General features: G+C 40.8%; 1 protein-coding gene and 1 non-coding gene across 3 annotated transcripts; one reads left to right on the top strand and one right to left on the bottom strand.

Moving 5' to 3' along the window:
• The first annotated feature begins 4,198 nt into the window (after window positions 1-4,198).
• On the top strand, window positions 4,199-4,277 carry LOC138684884 (small nucleolar RNA SNORD87). The gene has a single exon (XR_011324165.1). It is a non-coding gene; the product is annotated as a small nucleolar RNA SNORD87 (small nucleolar RNA).
• Window positions 4,278-6,353: 2,076 nt separating this feature from the next.
• Window positions 6,354-16,345, bottom strand: MCMDC2 (minichromosome maintenance domain containing 2). Of its 2 annotated transcripts, XM_009929178.2 has the most exons (14): window positions 15,788-16,345; window positions 15,564-15,694; window positions 15,408-15,467; window positions 14,884-15,079; window positions 13,767-13,889; window positions 13,529-13,636; window positions 12,161-12,289; window positions 11,419-11,650; window positions 9,464-9,669; window positions 8,976-9,142; window positions 8,390-8,566; window positions 7,704-7,846; window positions 7,059-7,168; window positions 6,354-6,569 (listed from the first exon to the last, which is right to left on the bottom strand). In XM_009929178.2, the coding sequence occupies exons 1-14, from the start codon at window positions 15,999-16,001 to the stop codon at window positions 6,403-6,405; spliced, it is 2,163 nt and encodes a 720-aa protein (XP_009927480.2). In that variant the 5' UTR covers window positions 16,002-16,345; the 3' UTR covers window positions 6,354-6,402. The 2 variants fall into 2 exon arrangements, 1 of the variants encoding a protein (XP_009927480.2); XR_011324041.1 differs by lacking the exons at window positions 6,354-6,569; window positions 7,059-7,168; window positions 7,704-7,846; ... (6 more) ...; window positions 14,884-15,079; window positions 15,788-16,345 and having other exon boundaries at window positions 13,756-13,889; window positions 15,408-15,726.
• Between the last annotated feature and the right edge of the window lie 3,172 nt (window positions 16,346-19,517).

Below are 19,517 nucleotides of genomic sequence, written 5' to 3'. Positions count from 1 at the left end.
AAGTAAGATTAAAGAATGACAGAACAGTGAGGGTTTCCAGGAGTACTTTGCTGTACAAGATGAAGGCGTAAGACACAGATTACACTTCAGACTGATAAAATGCCAAGTAGCAATGTGTCAAAGCACAGAGAAGTCAGTCTAGTTTTGTATGTAACTGAGATCTAAACGAATGGCATCATGTCAGGGAAAAAAGAACAAGCGGTATCTCAGCCAGAAGTCAACGTCAAACCTTGAGCTGCCGGTGTGTAGCAGCGGTCTGACAATAAAGACAAATCACATGTGAATCATGCATACAAAATGGCGTGGGGAAAACATAAAATGTGATGATGTTTTGCATCAATTGCATGCTTTTACCTACATCTGGAAGGGACAGAATTCAAGGGGAAAAAAAAAAAAGACAAAAAAAAAGACACCCCCACCGACCCCCCATTTTTAAAGGCTTCTTCCCTTAAATGTAACTGAAACATTCTGACTGCTTATCCATGAAGTAAGCATGAAAAATGGATAGGAGTAAGGGTTAAAAACCAGGGAAAGTTACAAATGGATGGCATGGAGAAGAGATTTCTACTCAGACTTTTACTACAATAAAGGTGGAGTATTTACAACGCTCAGGAGACAGCCAGAGAATTGGAGCAGCAAACGCTGGAGCTACTTCATACTCACAACATTTGCAGAAGCTGTGGCCACGTACATGACAATGCAAAGAGCTCAGCAGCATTTCGTAGATGTATTAAAGGACAATAAGAATATGCAGAATTACAACAGCAGTTTTTTACTTGAGAAGAACTCCCCATATTTATGAGTTGGCTTTTTTTTTTTTCCCCCAAGACAGATTATTCTGCATCAGCTGCAAATTTTTATGCCTTTTCTTCCAGAACCAAGACACCAGGTTAGGCAACCCACTTCCTTCGACAAGTGCAAGAGCTCTTGTCATCCAGCAATTCACACCGGGATCAAAAAGATCCTCTGAACCTGTTTGCTTCAAACCCGGTATTTGGATCGAACGTTGCATTTTGTAGGAACGGTTTGTATCCTTGTATACTGAAATGTAACAGTTTGGCATTTGGCACTGGAAATACGCATGCGTTTAGGAATAAAATTCTAGTGTTCACACACTGCTACCAAAAGGAACCGTTTTTCACGGAGTAACTTAAAAGATCTTAGAAAACCTGTTACCGTCATCAGAGCTTTTCCTTCAGAGGGATGGGACCGGCAAAGACACGGCCACTCCAGGTAACCTGCCTGCGCGCGGCCTGCCGCACGCTCATCTGTCTCGCCCCGTTCGCACAGCTCCGACACAACGCTGCGCCCTCCGGCCGAGCGCGGCTTCCTCCTGACGCGCTCCCTGCCCGTCACTCCCCCTCCCTCGCAGACCGTCAGGACGCAGCGCTCAGGAACGACAACACCCTCGAGACGAATTTCCATGGCTTTGACTTCCAGAACGCCGACCGTTCAGTGAGAACGGAAGCGTTTTCAGGTTGAAAACGCTGCCCAGTGCCCGCGAAAGCGCCGTTACAGCGGCTCTTAAAGGATTTCCGCGGCTGCCGGCCGGCCCGACCGGACCGGGCCGGGCCGGGCCGGGCCGCCCCTCAGGGCTCCCAGGGCCGGGGACGAGCGCGGCTGCCGCGGCCTGAGGGCGGGAAGCCCGGCCGCAGGGAGGCCCGTGCCGCCCGGGGGGCTGCGAAGACACGGCCAGGGCGGCCGCCGCAGCCCCTCCTCGGCACCGGCACCGGCCTCCCGGCCCGCGCATGCGCACGGAGCCGCACCCGCCGTCTCGGCAGGCACCGCCTTTCCGGAAAGCGCCGCGGTGCCGCGCGCCTGCCCCGCCCCTGGCGCGCGGCCTATTTAACGGGATCCCGCCCCAGGCTCGCTCCTTCCGCGCGCCCTGCGGCCCTGAGGAGGGGGGTGGGGCTGCACCGCACGGCACCGCACCGTAGCGGCCGCCCCAGGGTACCGAGCGGCCGCGCCCCGCCCGGGTTTCGGGGGGGGAGGGTGGTGGCGGCTCAGGCCGACGTGCCGCGGGAGCCGCCCGCGCGGCGCCGGCAGCGTCTGGCGGCGGGGCCGGCTGACCGTGTGCGCGGTGCCGCGGGTACTGCGCCGGCGCGGTGGCGGGGGCTGCCGGCGCACGGTACCCCCGTGGCTTGCGAGCTGTTCCGTCCGCGCCGCGGGTACTCCGGTATCGGAGCGGTAGCTTGGGCCGCCCGGTCTAATCCCGCCGGGGTGGGGCGGCCGTGCGGACCCTCCGCCGGCGGCGGCAGCAGCAGCGTCCGGCTTCGCTTCCCCGGGGGCGTCGGGAGCGGCCGAACCACCCGGCCGGCGCCTGGCTTGCTGCTGCCTTGGGGCAGCTCCTCCGCCCGGCAGGAGCGGTGTGTCTTAATTTTTTCTTCCCGGAGGAATTAGAAGTAGCCCTTGCTGTTTGACGTAAGAAATCCAGTTCTGAAGGCAGCGAGTGGAATCTCGAGGACCGAAGGGATGGCTTGCTGGTGCCGTTTTCTGAACCGCGCAAGCCGTCACGGGGACCGTCGCGCTGATGTCGCTGCGCGGTTGTGCCGGCTGGCCGGCGTCGCGCTGTGGACGGGCGCTGCAGCCGTGTGCTCAAGCTGAGGCCCGCACGCCACGCCGGCTTCCCAGGGAGCTGCGTACGCCTGCCGAGGCTCGGAGGGACCTCGTTAGTATGTGCCGCTCCACTGGCAGGCCATGGTGGTTACTCCGAGTTATCGCTCGGCTCATCGAGTCTTCAAAGGGATGACAGATGGGATATCCAGAGAGACTTGGTTTTGCCGATAAATCATTTTAATCAGAAAACGCATGTCCTAATTCTGAAGATAAATTACCTTTTTTTCCTTTGGGGAATTGGGCAAGTGTTGTATGGTGACCCTGGCCATGCCCTTTTTGGGTTGTAAACAGGGATCCAAAATGCTGGGTTCTGGCAGGGGCAGGACCCTGGGGTCTCGGCAGTCATGCTCTCCTGCCAGGACATAGCGCCAGTGCTGACCTCGATTCCACCGATAGGGAAGCGTGTCAGTAGGTTCCCCAGAGCGCAGCACACAAGCTGGGGTTAAAGGCTGTACCCTGCTGGGGTACTCCGCTCCCCAGTGACGGCTGTTTGTTAGGAGCAGCATAATAGCCCTGCAATCAGTCATTCTTTGTACGGGAACTTGCTTTAGGTAAAATGGTCACACCTCTGTTTAACCTTGATCCTGGCCGATGCTGTCTCTAGCTTTCTCCCCAGGTAATGATAAAACCAGCAGCGAGGTTGCCCAGAACGCTGGTGCTTCTTTGACTGGCCGGCTTTCCCCAAGGAAGTGCTGATGCTTTCTGCTGCTGGCTCAGCAGTGGAGTTCTCTGAATCAAACAGCTTTTATCTCCTTTTGTTGTTTTAGGCAGCAAGTGAAGTTAAGAGATGAGTTTGTTACTGGCTTTGGGAATCTTCAATCTGGACTCTCCCACACTGTTACCATGCAAGCAGAAAGATGTCACGTGAATTCTGGAGCTACAGAAGTAATTATTTCTTACTGTACTTAAAAATGTTGAGAAAGCCTCCTGAACTCTAGATCTAGAGTTCTGAAGCTGTTTTATAGCTTGTAAATTCTCTTACTGATGGAACAAGGAGGAATATGGCTGCATGTAGGGTTAAGAGGTTGAAATTCCAACAAAAGGCATTATGACAGCTATAAAACCTCTAGGACCTGCTCCCCAGAACAAAGCAGGTGTAATCCAGGAATCCTGAAGGGATCAGAGGGGAGAGGTTTGTAATAGCATCAGTGAACCTATTTTTTAACTGGGGAGAGAAACAAGACTTCTGCTTTGAAGAATTAACAGATGCTACTTGCAAGTGACAGACTAAAGTGAAGAACAGTGTGTTCAAATCTCCATCCCTGCTGGCACTTAACCATATCAGTCCGTTGGAATATATTCCAAACGGAAGGGTGACTGGCAGTGAACTTTTTGGCTCTAGAAAGATACTTGGCATCTGGGGCTTGAAGGTAATGACAGGGAGGGACCTGTGTTTTTGTGCCCAGAGCGAGCTTTTTTCTCTTGTTCCTGGCTATGATGCATCCACTCTGTGCTTAACAGTTAAAAACAAGGTTCTGCTTCAATTTATGGGAGTGCATCTCTTGAGACAAACTTAACAAATCCCCTGTGTTTGATACCTGGAAAAAATTACACCAGTCTTTCCCCAGGCAGGAAACTGTTTGCTGGCATAATGATGATGACTCTTTGCCGTTTACCCAACTGAATTTTGTGATGAGCAATGTTGTATCTGATGTGCCAGCTAATTAGTAGGATTTTTCCAGTGTGATTTGCTACCATCGTTTCTGATTTTATTTATTATTTTAAAGGTGCAACTGAGATCAAACTACCTTGTCCACTGTCTTCGAGGCTTGTGTATGCACACACAGCCAACAGTAGACTCCATCCACTTTGGGAAGTGTGGGTGTTTAAGAAGGTAAGTTGCTTTTTTACTGTGATACTACAGTACTTGGGCTCCAGTAGGGTGTACGGCTAGCTGGTGAAGGCCTGTACTGGCCATGCTTGCTGCTGTCTGGACCTGTGCTGGCTTGTATCAGCTGAAGTGTGGCCTGTTAGTCACAGACACTTTTGGACTACTGACTGGCTTTGCTGTCCTTTATTTGTGGTACTGCTACTAGTCTTCTAATTTTTGCTTATAACATCACAGGAGAAACTGGGGAGCGGTTAAGGATAAAAAGTTGTGCTCTTTTTGCAGAATTTTTTTTTCTAAGGATATACATTCTTTAATATGGCTTGTCAAAAATAGTGATTTATAAAGGAATTCTATTTAGGTCTACTCTAGAAGTTGTTTTTCTGGCATAATGATGAAATCTTTGCCGTTTACCCATCTGACTGGTTTTTGATGTGTATCTTTGAATCTGAAATGCCAGTAAAGTTAATAACTTTGTGTAAGATTGATTAAGGATACAGAAAACTGACATATTTTGATAGCCTGTTTTGTTTTGTTGTTAGCTTGAAAACCGCAGCCTGAAATGTGGAGTTCTAATGCACTTGGAAATGCTTTCATGGCCCTTCCTGTTCCTCAAAAATACTGCTTGATTCAACAGTAAAGCATGGGAGTAGCTGTTTAGTGAAAATGTGTGAATAATCCTTGAGTGAGGTTCAGGTGAGTGTCCCTCTAAAAAGGGAAGTGGCATTGTGGACACTCTTGGAACTTAGTATGACTATTTAAATGTACCAAATAAATTGACCAAAATTGAATAAATCAAGGGTTAAAACATGTAGGGAAACTTGTGTTATCTTGTCTAAATGGGAGTGTTTAAAGTGTTAGTGGTGGCAGCTTTTCTGCTTATCTCCAAGGCAATGTGTGTATGAATAAAATGTTGGATTTCTGTTTTCAGTGACTGTAGTTTTTGTTGAGGCTATGTGAGCAGTAGGACCATGATCCTGCTGGATGACATCCTGGGTAGGAGTCACACCAAGCCTTTGGTATTCAGCTTGTCCAGTGTTGACAGGAAGTCTGTACAATTTTTCTGCTGCTTTTTTTTTTTAACATGGACCTCTTGAATATAAAACTTGGTCAGTAGTATGTCTACTACTATATCCTTACTAGGAAGACAAAAATACAGGGAAGTTTGTAGTTAGAGAAGCATACTGTATCTCAGACACCTCATCTTCTACCACAGCATTCTTTACACTTGTTTTTGCAGTGAGGCAGAGTTGAACTCATTGAGCTGCCTACCTACCAGGTTGTCTAATTTTTTTTTTCCACTTTCCTGTAGGGTTCTACTATGCCCTGCAGTCTATATAAAGTAATGTGGAAATTGTTTTTTTTTTTCAGATTGCAGGAGCACACTGGCATCCTGGTCTAATGTTGTCGCTGTAATGTAAAACTAAGACACAGAACATCAAACAGTATGGCTATACTTCTACAGATTTTAAAATTTATAGAGCATGAGTAATTTAAGAAAGTTGGCTTACACTAGGAAAATAGAGTTTTAATGTACTTAAAACTACTTACCCTTCATTGGGTGATACATTTGAAAAGAAGCAACAAGAAAAACTGCAGAGTTCATAGTTGAAATGAAACATGAGATTCTAAACTCCTGGTTTAATTGTTACTTGTAATCTTATTAAAAACCCTGCTTTACTCCTCACTTAACTGTGGATGAACAGCAGGAGCCAGGAAGAAGAGTACAGGTTGTGGCTTTATTCTGAAGCCATGGCCTCCCAGGATAAAGATATCACTCCTGCCTTCAAACAACGCTGTCAAAAAAGTTGTAATTAAATCTTGTCAGCTATGCTTTATTCCTTAGCAAAATACAACTGAACTGTCTTACAAAAATACTAAAGTCTTTATTAGTTGTATATTTCTAACTGCAGCCTCTCAAAGATAAAGCTTCAGGCTTTACTTACAGAGTGGAGTTTTCACTCTTCATTAGTGTTAATGTGAATTCCTGGGCCATATGCACCAATAAACTTCAGCAGTTGATCGTGACATTGCATGAGGTAACTATCTCTCTGTTGCAGGGAGTTTTCATCACTGAGGTCAAATGGAAATACAGGATTTGGTGCTACGCATAATGCAGACTTGCCTAAGCAAAGAAGAAATCAAGACTTATGCTAAAAGACTTGATAAACTTGCCAGGACTTTGAAGGAAAAAAAAAAAAGCTGTGACAGATTACTTAGTAATGCAAGCTTGTGTGTTACAAATCTTTGTGTGAACAAATGTGACTGTGATGCTAGATAAACAAAAAATGCAACCCATGTCTTCGGTTTCCCCAGGGAGGTAAACCTGTCTTTAGTTTAACCTGGATGAATGTTAGAGGATCGATGCCTCAAATAAGCCAAGCAAAAAGGATGGAGGCTTGGTGTTGGCCTGGGGCCTCATTATTTACATACAGCACTGAGACTCTACAGAAAAGTCAGCTGAAAGACTTTTCTGATATCAGTCTTCAACAGTGGAAATTCTGGACTTTTATTTGAAATTAACTATTACTGCAATCAATTGATACAAACTTTTTTCAGACTCTCAAAATGTGAAAATGATGTACACAAGACTAAAGCCAGTTGCATTATTTACCGTGTTTTAGAGTAAGAGATGATTCAAGTAACAAGATGGCAATCAATGCATCTTCCTCAAGTACTTTCTTTCTTAAACTTAGTTTAGTATGAGCCTTAGACAGTGAAATCCTAAGAGATTAATATAAGCATGTCAGAAATGAAAAATATTGCAGACATGAATGCAGTATGTATTGCCCTGTTTCAAGCACTTCTGTAAATCAAAAGTTAACACTGGACTAGTTTTTTCCATACTCAGCTGTGTAAGCTTCCCACAAATACTGTGCAGTTACATTTGTCACTCACAAAGTACATACATTTATGCATGACTTCCTTGGGCTATGAAAGCAGTGGAACTTGGCATATTATCTACTGTTAATACTTTTTTTTGCTTGCATAATACAAAGCTGTAGTAATTTAAATCCCATTTTTGTTTTTTCTAGACAGCTTTAATAGTGATAATTGCTTCTTAAATCACTGGGGTTTTGCCTGGCATCAATATATAAAATAAATGGTATTCATAAATGGTAAATAAGATTCTTTACACTTGAACTTTTCAAAACTTGAGAGTCTTGTCTAGATTTTTATTTAACAAGCTCTTGAGCAGGTTGGCACAATTTCTATTTGGAATGTAGATGTTTCCTTTACCATGAAAGGTAGGACATACAGAATTTTTAGTGCAGATGGTGATAATGTTGACCCATGAAAAGAATCTCTTCTCACTCTGCGACTTGCAAGATAGTAGCCCTGAATGAGGTTTTCTGCTTCTGAACTCAGTTCAACATGAAGATTCCTAGCAAAGAAAATAAACTAGAGAGAGGGTAAAAATTTTAAATATTTAACTGGAAAATAAATAATTTAAATTTTTCACACCTTTTAACATACCAGTGGCATAGTAATATAGTTTGGACAATATATTGCACCAATAGTTTTTATAAAAAGACAGCTGTCACCATAAGGATAGATCTCAGATACTAAACAGAATCATCTGTTAGTTGTACTAGAGATATTGACAGTTTATTTAGAATGGAATGTTAACTTTTACTACTGATGGCAAACTGTTCTGGTCAAAAGTAGGTATTGGAGATCTGTTCTCATATGAATGTTAACCTAATATGTTTTTCAGAAACAAGATCAAACAATTTAGGCGGGCCCTTTTGAAGAACTGAAGCTAATTTTATAATGATCTTGTTAGTGCTAGTGGGAATATGGTGGGGGGAAAGGGTAGAAAGTTAGCATTAACAGGTTTAAAAATAAGTAATCAGAATGTGCAGAGAGAACCTTCTGATTCCAGAAATAGTATGATATTCTTAAATATAATGCATTTCTAAATTATTGGGTAGTATCTATTACCTCCTCATAATCCTGCATTCTGAACTGCTGTGAGACTTTGTACAGCATGACTTCAGGATTAATGGCTTTTTCCAAGATATGATGTACAAGAGAAGAAGATGGTCGGCATGAAGGAAACTCACTGTGTATCAAAAGTCCAAAACCATCTAGAAGGTTAGGTGGAATCAAACTCACATCCTAAAGAGAAGACACAGAGAAAGAAAACAATTACTTTATTTCAGCCTTTTGACTTGTAGAAACATCACAGTTTTTTCAGTCTGGAATGTTCAATATCCATATATACTCAGTCCTGCAAGATTATCTAATGAATTACCTATAATATATGCCATAAAATTCTGTTTCAACAGTAGTTGTCAGGCTATTCTGAATAAAATAAAGGATACCTGCTTTTGGGAACGCTAGCTCATTTTAGAAGATACTTGATTTAAAGTGACTTAAGTTGTGACTTTTGGGGAAATAATACTAACAAATTTGATTGTTTTCAATATTAGTTGAAATAACCATAAACACAATAGTGTTATAATAATAACCATAAACATAATAGTGCTATAGTACAGTTACTGTCATAACAAGGCATGTGCTTTACCATCTGTCCAATTAAAAAGTTATCCTTTTGTATATGTTTCTTTGGGGAAGAATCCACATCTACAAAAGACCAAAAATTGGTCTGAACTGAAATAGTAACTTGTTGGTCAGCCTCTTCTCCATACTTCTTCCCAGGAATGAATACTGTTGTTGTTCTGCTCTCTAATGCTACAATAGGACAAAATACATCAGTTATGTAATTGATCTAGTTTAACTATAAATTCTAGTCCCACACACACTATCTGAAACCAGTCACGATTATGCATTTCACTGAATTGTCACAATCAGTGGATCTCTGTAGTGTATCCTGTGTAGCAAATATAAGCTTATAGGACTTTTTTTTTTTCCTTCTTTCTTACACAGACTCATTAAAAATAGCTTCTAGATTTTCACAGCAGTTGAGGGCCATAAGCTGGGGAACAAACCTAGCCATGAATTTGCATGTTTGTTTTGTTCTGTCCCCTCATTTGTTAGTAGGTGTGAGATTACCAGACTGTAGAAGTTCAAGTTTATCCTTTTTATATGAAGATAAGTCTCCTATGTAACAGATACCACCCTTAGCCAGCACAGCGCTGCAAGCTTGAATACTAGCAGTTCCAGTTCCATGTTTATCTTTGGACACAGAAGGAAAAATTTCACTAGAAGGTGGGTGTCGTATGCCACGAGGCAGAAGACATACGCTGTAATTCAGAAGCCTAAAGGATTAAATAATTCTGTCAGTCATAAATTGTTAAATTATTGTTCAGTTTTTCAAAACTTAAACAACTTAATACTATACTTAATAATTTATAACAGTATTTATACATTAAGACTCACACAGAAACAACAAAAAAAACCACTTAAAACCAGTGTCGAAACTAAATGTTTAAAGTAATTCTGAATACAAAGGTAGAAGTCCAAGCCTTCTCTCCAACAGCTGCCAACAGGACTGTTTTTCTTAGCGATTTAACATGAGGCAAATCATGGTTTGCAATAGAAGTAATCCCTAGGAAGTCAAAGTCATCTTACAATTTAACCCCATATTGTTAACTCCTATTCCTATTATAGAGACACTTTTCCAGTGATTTAAAAGTGTAGAGGATTAGTAATCCTGGCCATCCGGGAAAAAATGAAAAGACTGGGAACTTGCAAGCTCTGCCTGCCTGGGGTCTACCCACCCCTGTCCTCCCCCCGTAATTCTTTTTGAGAAAGCAGGTATAAAATTTCTTTTTCATCCTCTGTGCTATGTTCCTTGGCACAAAGAGGTTGCAAATTGCTTGTCTGGTTCCACAATCAAAGGCTCCTAAGGATTTTAAGATGTCAGAGCATGATTTATCCTACTGTTAATAACTGGGAGAAAATTATTAATTAAAATTAATAAGTATTAGTAAATAGGCTATCATACCAATAGAAATATGATGTAGTAAATGCTTACTTTGACAGGCTACATATAAAATACTAGGTGCACATGCAAGACAGTACAAATGACAGTACTGACCAAGATTTACAGTAACTGTTTCAGTATTAACCAGGTGTTTTGATTCTTAAAACACTCTGAGCTCCTATGATTTCTCTTATGAAATCTTACTCTTCACGTGGGGAAAAAAATCCTGCAGCTCACATTTTTTTCAAATTTGAACTAATTTATACCACTAAATTTTGAAATTATTATTTTTTCCACAATAAAAAAATAGTAATGAATTTGTTGAACTCGCAAAATAAAATTCATGCCACTTTCAAAAGATCTTTTTCAAAAATAAAAATGAAGCCCTGTTTTGAGTTGGGGAAGGAGAAGGTAATTTTGTATAAATTAATGTAAATTTAAAGCTAAGCATATTGTACTTTTCTGTAGTGTATGTGAAATTGTGTTAATAGTTTGTAGTTGTGTGAAGGGGTAAATACATAAAATGCATAAATGCAGAAAAACATTTTGTTAAAGGCAACAACAGCTGGATTTATGACCTATGTGTAAAGATGTACATGACTTGATACCTTATCAGTATAGTTTTTATGAAAAAGAGTGATAAAAATTAAGTATTTACTGCTTATTAACTGAAAATGCTGATAGCTGGGAAGTGGTGATGAAAAGGCTTAAAGTGACACAAGATTTGAAAAGTAGAACCCTTTGCTTTTATCATTACCAGCTTCTGGGACAGTCTTTAGTTTTGATTTTAGAAGAATATTTTGTTTGAGGTCTGCTAAACAGTGCTAGTGTTAAAATCTTACTGAGATCATTACGAGAGTGTTCAGGGGTTTTATTATTAGTGAAGTTCTGATCCAGATTTATCACTTGAAATAAATAAAAATGTCTGAGGGATAGAAATTGGGTACTGTTACTAATTTGGAGCCTTGTATATTCTTTTAAAATATAGTCTCTGTCTTTTCATGTAAGACCGATCCTATTATCTTTAAAAATATTCATGGTTTTAATTCTAACTTACGTGAAAAATATGGAATCTCTTTACCTATCAATTACTAGCGTGTCGCTTGTCACAATCAACAGATCCAGATAATCTGCATTTTCTTTTTCACATGTCTGTACTAGACTCAGCAATATTGCGAGTTTAAGAGTATTGTAAGTGCCTGGTGGAACAACTTGAGAAGCAAAGATATTGGCAAGGATGGCAGTAAACCTCCAGCGTGAGCTTGAAGTCAGTGAGAGCAGATACTTAAAATTGTCACTGACAAAAGAAGGACCTAGTGAAAACAAAGTACAGGTTAACAAACGATAAGAGACCTATGCAGATATATTAGAACAAATCACCATTCTAGGCTTGATACAAAACTTAGAACAAATGTGCTTATGTATTAAGCACAAATTGAGAATGTAAACATCTGACAATTTTACTGCTAAAAAGGTAGCAGACATGATCTGCTAAAACCGATGGAATAAGAAAGGAATAACGAACTGAAATATCAGGTTCATTTAATGTATGGTATCAAAATACTTTCCAGTGGATAGGAGAAGTTGGAAAGAGAAGTTGAAGAACTGCAGTAATAATTATGTAGTTTCCCAGTGCATGGAAAGTAGGCAGAAGAAGATATTCTCAAATAACCATAAGCATACATTTCAGACTGTAAGAGGAAAGGTCCAGAGTAGTTTTGTAATCTGGGCCTCTAGATAATAGAAAACTCTACCAATTCTCAAGATTTTGTTCTAAAAGGCTTTCCAACTTTTAAAGTCAATTTTTAATGGAACTTTCTTACCATTTGGTTTACAGAGCTGTACACTATTGACTTCTATACATGCTGTAGCTTGTAAGCCATTTCGTACACAAGCTGGAATTCCTATAATCTTGTAGTGGTTTCCTATTTTCATTTTATTGGCTAGTTCATCTAGAAAAAGAAAGGGGGGGGGGGGGAACCTGCAGATGTGTTAGAGCATAAAAAACAGTTTTAAAGACGTGGTCAGAAAACTTCCTTTACGTTCTGAACAATTCGATTTTACAATTTAATTGCAGAAAACAACAGTTGGATGCCAGGTTCACCATAATGGACTAGAATAAAATGAAGCATACAATTTAATTCATTAATGCAAAAGGTAAGGAAGGCACACGGGGTGAGGAAAAGTAGATTCCTGATAATGAAAACAGATCATGCATTTCCTTCGGCATTGAAAAGAAAATTGACAGTTGTTTGCAAATATACATTTCTACTCTGAAACTTGTGGTGACACCATTGTCAGTTACTGTCCTATAAAATGTCAGAGAAAAAAAACCACAATAAAAAGGAGATCCAAATTAAACAGATTTCAAAAAGACAAAAATAGCTTTGAGAACCTTTGTATTTCTGTGCATCTTTAAAAAAAAAAATCACATTTATTTTTTCAAAATGAAAGTTAGGTCCAGCCAAATGTGCATCTCAGCTGCGATACCCTATCTAACCTCACTGATCACTGAAGCCACTGGAAATTTAATGCATGCACAATGCACTATCTCACCCATACATTCTGCTTTATAATATTATTTTTATAACTTTAGTAGTAGTAGTAGTAGTTTTTTCTATTCAGTTTTCAAGAAATGAACCATGTGATTCCATAGACTTGGAATGGCAGGGTTTGGGTTTTTTCTTAAGAGAATTAATGGAAGTATATTGGTGAGTTGTGATTCTAGTTGGATATTCACATTAGAAATCATTTAATGTTTGCAGTGGAAGGTAGTTGTAGTAGAAGCCAAAAATCCTGATGGAATGCGGAAAACAGCTAGATTGAGGAAGGATGTTAAAGACCCGTGAAGTTGTACAAAACAGTATAACAAAAGGAAGTAGCAAGGGCGAAAAAGCAAGCTACAGTTTGAGTGCGATACTGCAGAGCTGGCCAGGGGATTTTATTTAAATGAAGGTATAAAAGTGAACACCACAGTTTTGCCATGTGCAGTCTTCAATCATCTGTGTATATTGTTTAGTCACCTAGCTAATTTTATGTATCCCCCCCCACCCCCATTTTGTTAAAGAACTGCAATATAAATTATGACTTTTACTATTTTATCCAGAGAAATGGATTTACAAGGAAAATGTAAGGGATTATTAGAGTTCAAGTCTAAAATATTTTTGACAAAACTCCAAAACTCAGCTTACCTCTCAAGAAAACTGTAAATGTCTGAATCCTAAAATGTGATTTATCATTGGAATATCCTTTCAAAGCATTAAGAACTTTTGCATCAACCATTTCAACTATTTGTTTATCTTTCAAAATAAACGCAAATAAAAGTTAGTTCTCTTGAAAACAGTACAGCTTTTTTTTTTTTCCCTCTTAACCATTTTGTTTACTTATTTTTTAATAATAGATCTAAAAATAAAACTACATAGGTCCTACCACCAAGTACTCTAAATTTAATGTCTTCCTGCAGTGGTGAAGAACACAAACTACACACAAAATCATTCCTCACTGTGGCAGATTCTGTAGCTCCAGGCAGATGTACTCTTATGTACCTAAATCCTTAACAAAAAAAAAAAAAAACAAAAAACCAACAACAACAAAAAATTACCAGCCATTTAAAATGAAGACATGGCTCTCATTTTAAATTTCCCATTAAGAACAGAAGTGATTAAAATACTGGACACTGAAATTCCAAATTTATCATGTGTTTCTTCAGATGAGCATGCATTCATGTACTGTGTTTCCACTAAAATGATCTGTATAATTTATTATAGGTCGACCACAAGATGGCAGAATTCCCTATTGCACATTCCCAGGCAGGATAGCTTAGCCTGGCTTTCTGAGCAGCAGCAGCCAGTGACTGCTGCTTCTGCCTGGCGTGGAAATGACATGGGACATGGATATTCATTTTTAGAGGTACGTGCCCTCATAAAGACATCATTATGATTTATTCTGCAGTCTCCTAGCTTTGGGATTTCCCTTCTCTCTCATAATTTTATGGTCTCTGTTACAGGAAGAAGCAAACAAAACAGGCTTAAAAGTACTTAAGGCCTAATCCTGCAACAGTAAGAGCACTTCAGTAAGATCACTCACAGGAGTAGTTCCACAGAAGTCAGCTACTCATCAAAGCAAACTTTTTCTATGCTAGAAGCTTTTGCCAGTCACTTAAGCATACTGTTCTGCGGTATTTTTATATAAACAGAAACACAGTTTCCAAGAGAAAAAAGAACGTATTCTAGTTTAGCTTTTTTTATTTCAGATAATTTATTAAAATATATTGGTGACATATCTTTTCTCATATAAACTATCTTCAGCATTAGGAAAATGGATTGCTGGCATAGCTATGCTCCCAAAACATTTAATAATGCTGAGCAACCACTGGCAAGGTCCACTACTTTCAATTAATAAAAATCAGGCTGTGCTCATTACAAAAATGTCTGCATAATAAGACTGCATAGGAAAATGCCTTTTGCATGCTAGGTTTTTAATCTCTGTTACCAGATTCATTAAAAAGCTTTTGAAATAGTACTGGTCTCATTTTTTTTTCAACTACCTTCAGAAAATGGACAGGTTTCCTCAGTACAAAGAAATCTTGCTCCTTGTGTATATTTTGTTACAGTTCCCATTGCAATTGCTATTCCTTCAGACATATAAAATCTTTGAGATGTATAATTAAAGGGAAACGCAGAAAGACTCAGAACATAACTTGGTAAAGGTGGCAAATGTGTTGGTTTCAGCAGTATACTGATCTAAGAAGAGACACAATTACATTAATACCATAAAAATATTTTTTTATTTAAAACTGCTTTACTTAGATGGAAAAACACAAAATGTGATATATAGCTATTAGAAAAAAAGTTCAAAAACCCATGAAGTGTAAGAATAATTAGGTTTCATATTAATTATCTCAAAATTCTTGCAATATGGTTCGGACTTCCAGCTATTTTTAATTACAAATAATACTACAACCAAAGGGAAAATGAAAACTGGAAAGTTAATACAAAATTAATATTTGTTAATACTTCACCATACTTAAAAGATTTAAGACCTAAATGGAGGAAAACAATTCAGACTCACCTGGGCCTCTGTCTGCAATTGTTCAATTAATGATAATGTCTTAATAGCTATGAAACACACCTGCGATTGAAAAATAGCTTCAGTTTAAAAAGGAAAATCTAGTTAAAATATAGAAGATGTACTCCTGTCTACTCTTGTCTATAAATATATACTTACTGTTTGAAAAATCTGTGCAGCTTGTATGGGATTATGAAGAATGTAGTTTCCAAGAGTTGCATCTAATTCAGCAATATCAGAAGGATTTATTGAAATAACAAAACGATAAACAGCATAACTTTGTTTTGAGTCTGTAGGAGCAAAAAGCACCTTAAATAAAAATCACAGAGATTTGTGTAACATTACATATCCATTTAACAGAATAGCTATTGAGTGAGTAATACCATTATATTTTTTGCAATCGTGCACGAATTTCTGAAGGCCACCACTTCTGTCAAGGTAAACAAGGGCAATTTCCCTCATTTTTTGTATTTCACGATGCATCTTCCAAAAAAGATCTTTGCATTCTTTATCAAAATGTTGGAATAAGCTGTGAAGAAATGACATTAGAACTGGCCATGCTACAATAATAATAAAGGTATATGTTAACAAAGCCATACAAAATTAAAATAAATAGTCTCTTTTTCAAGCTATGCAATTCTTTAAGGATTTTTTAAATACCACCATTCAATGGGAAGTTCTTTCCAATGACTGAAGCATACTACATTACCAAAGTAAATTCCTGAAGAATGCTCTAGTGTTTTCTCAGTGAATTATTTCACTGACCAATTCCCTAACCCATGAAATTAAAGCTTGCATTTAATTTAACCTCCCCTATGTATTTTATAGGTATCATCAGCCTAGCAAAAGCAAAACTTTAATATCTCTCTTATCTGAGAAGTCTGTCATAGCTGTTAAAAGTGTAAAACTGGGCAACATCTTTTCCCTTTTTTTTCAGTCGGACTTTCCTGCTCTGCTGTTTCCTCCTGTAGTACCCACTTAAGGTGTTGATCTTGCAAACACTTATTTCCATCCATGTATACAGAAGACAAAACTTTCACAACTACAGTTTTGGTTTGGAGGCTGATGGTGCTCTTCAGTGCTGTTTTCATTGTGTATTTATCCACATCTCTGCTTTTTTTTTTTTTTTTTAAGTAAAATCTCATACCATGAAGCACTACTTCACTGAATTTAGACGAAGAATTACTAAGGTCAAAATATGGTATTTTGTATATACACATCTGTTTTACTGTCTTACAGATTTTCTTCTATAAAGTGTCCTTTGTCCTCTCTGTAGGTGACCAATATGAAACGCCACTTAAATCTTCAAAAATAGACTTAGCTACCTAGTAAAAGACAACACATAGAATTATTGGGCTGACAAGGAAGCACAGCTCATAGCATATGAAAGACCCCCTGCAGGAGTTCACAGAACTGGGTTCGGGAGGACAAACAGATCAACATCTGAGAGAGGAGTAACTGGATACCAGCACAACACTAGTGTGGCAGCAGTGCAAACCCTGTCATGTGAGAACTGTATGCCATGGGCTGGTAGTGGTGTTTAGTGGCCTGAAGTATCAAATTTTAAGTGCAAGTTGAAAGTGAATTTATAGTATGGATTTTTTTCCCCAGTTTCTTTCAGATTACTCCTACACGATTACTGCTCCATCCCTTGAAATCTTCAGCAAGAAGGGGCGAGAGCAACACACACACCCCTCCACCCCATCTCCCTGGTCCCCGCGTTCCCCTGGCTGGAAGGAAAGGACACCAAACATGACTAGGAAGGACTAAGCTATGGCCCAGGTCACTGCGCTAAACACTGTCATCGCCTAAGCTTCAAAAAAATAAGAGTCTGACCACTCCCACTACCAGGGTGACTGCGTTCACCAGTGCCCCCCCACAGACAGCTAACCCCACTCAGCTGCACTCCAGCGTCGGACACTGCACGATGCGCAAAGCCGCCCCCCCCCCCCAGCACCCCTTCCCCACAAACCCCACTGGCGCTCTCCCCAGAAAATTCTCCAGGCTTCCTATGCCCCCCTCTTCGACACTGCTGCGTCGGCAGCCATGGGCGGTGAGGGCGACCAGGCTGCCCACGCCACAGCGGGGAGAGGGGCCGTGACACCTTCTACCCCACGAGGACCCTGGTGTGCCCGCAGGAGAGATGACGGGGCTACGGTGCCGCTCCCTCAGCCCCTCAGCCGGCACCCGCCGCCGCCCGCTGGCGGGCTCGGGGACAGCCGTTAGGCCGCGGCGCGGGCGGGAAAGGCGCCACAGCTCCCCTCCGCCCGGCAGCCGCCTGCCCCACCGGGCTCAGCCTCTCAGGGACGCCATTACCAGGCCCCTGAAGGGCAGCGCCAGCGCTAAACCCGCTCCTTTTTCCCCGGGAGTAAAGAGAAACCCCGACCCCACCCATTACCGACAGCCGCACAAGCGCATCAGCCACCACCTCTTGACTGCCTCGCTAAGCACAGAGCTACTGTGGGGTGCGCTGCCTTTACTGTGGCCGCAGTCCGAGGCAGGTCACTAGAAAAGGGTCATGTACGGGCAGCGTAACAAGTACTAAAAGAGGACATATTTGTAAAACCATTTTTGCTCTTTCATTAATAAACATTGCAGATTTAACTGCTGCCTTTAGCATGCCAGCTGTCTGCAAGCTTACCTCCCAGGACAGCACCTCTAAACTCTCTTTTTCTGTTGTAAAAACATGGACTGAAATACAACTGCCATGCCTTTCAGTCAGTCCCTCTTGTGTCTCTCACACTCCTCCCGGGCCAAAAGACTGAAGAGCACAAAGGCAACACTGTTCCTTTGCTTCCACAGCACCAGGAGAGGCAGCCTACTCCTCACAGGGCTCGGATGCACCTCTCCGGAAGGGGAGCAACAATCTCCTTTCGCTACGGACAGGCAAAAACCCCTGCATTAGTCACAAAATGACAGATTTTACCTCCCTTTATTATGTATCTGCCAAAACAGGAAGGGAGTACCACAGGTGGTTCCTGTGTAGGTTCTTCCACTATCTCCTATCTAGGCTTTACCACAACTAGTGCTTCAGATTTCACTTTCCAGCTCAGCGCTGGGTGAAGGGACTACTACACTCTGAACGATGCCATCTTACTTCGAAAACTGTCATCAGGAAACGCAGAGAGATGCAGAACAAGAGCACTAGATACAGAAGTATTGTGAGGCTTTATTGCCTGATGTTGTACACAGTCTGTTATCTTTAGAAATCCTGATCTGACCGAGGCATTTTACAACATGAAGTTACACTCGAAGAAACAAAGCAAACTTAAGTATTGCAAGTGGTATGTTTAACACACTCATACGTCGCCAAAAAGGCAGAGTCTGCTGAAGGAAAAAGCTTAATAAGCAATTATTAAGCTGCTCTCCCAGAAATAACGTCAACTACCACTGCCAGTTTTTTTTAAATTAAAAAAAAAAAGGGAAAGAACCCCCAAATTTGTGACAAGAAAAAACAAAATTCCTCACCCAGTCAGGCAGCTAGATACAGACATCTTGGAAATACAAGACAACAAAACTAAAAGGGGTGCTAGCTCCCACAGCAACAACTTCTGAAGTATCGCCTCTCCTTCCCATCTCTCTACAGTACAGTACTTCCTTGCCATAAAGAGAAGGTAGTTACAGTAGCCCACAATAATTTCAGGAGTATACAGAGTAAAAATTCAGTATGAGAATGGATACTTCCTTTCTTACAATGTATTAAAAAAAAAAAAAAAAAAAGGGTAAGGCTGTTGCTTGCAAGTCATTACAACTGCAATAACAGGATTCATGTAGTCAGTGGTGGTCCTGAACAGCTGCATAGCTATTTCCCAACCTCTCAAAATTTCACAGAGCAGCACTATGGAAAATGAGCGCCAAGCCACCACTCTGCTCCCACAAATGATACAGTTCCTTCCTCCCTTCCATCCCAATGTCAATTCTTACTTCTTTTACCCAACCACTCCTTCCAACACCTCACATAGCAACTGCTCAGCATCACTTCAGCATTCTGCAGGAGATAGTACTATAGGAGATACTTGTTGAGATAAGCAGGCAATCTTGTTTTAGTTTCCACTGGTCTAATGTTTCACTGTTGACACAACATTAATTTCAAAAGAATTATAATTTGATATG

The sequence above is a fragment of the Haliaeetus albicilla genome, chromosome 3 (genome assembly GCF_947461875.1).
Source record: "Haliaeetus albicilla chromosome 3, bHalAlb1.1, whole genome shotgun sequence".
NCBI classification, from domain to species: Eukaryota; Metazoa; Chordata; class Aves; order Accipitriformes; family Accipitridae; genus Haliaeetus; species Haliaeetus albicilla.
Note: the sequence above shows the minus strand (reverse complement) of the source record. Positions and strands in the feature narration are given on the sequence as shown.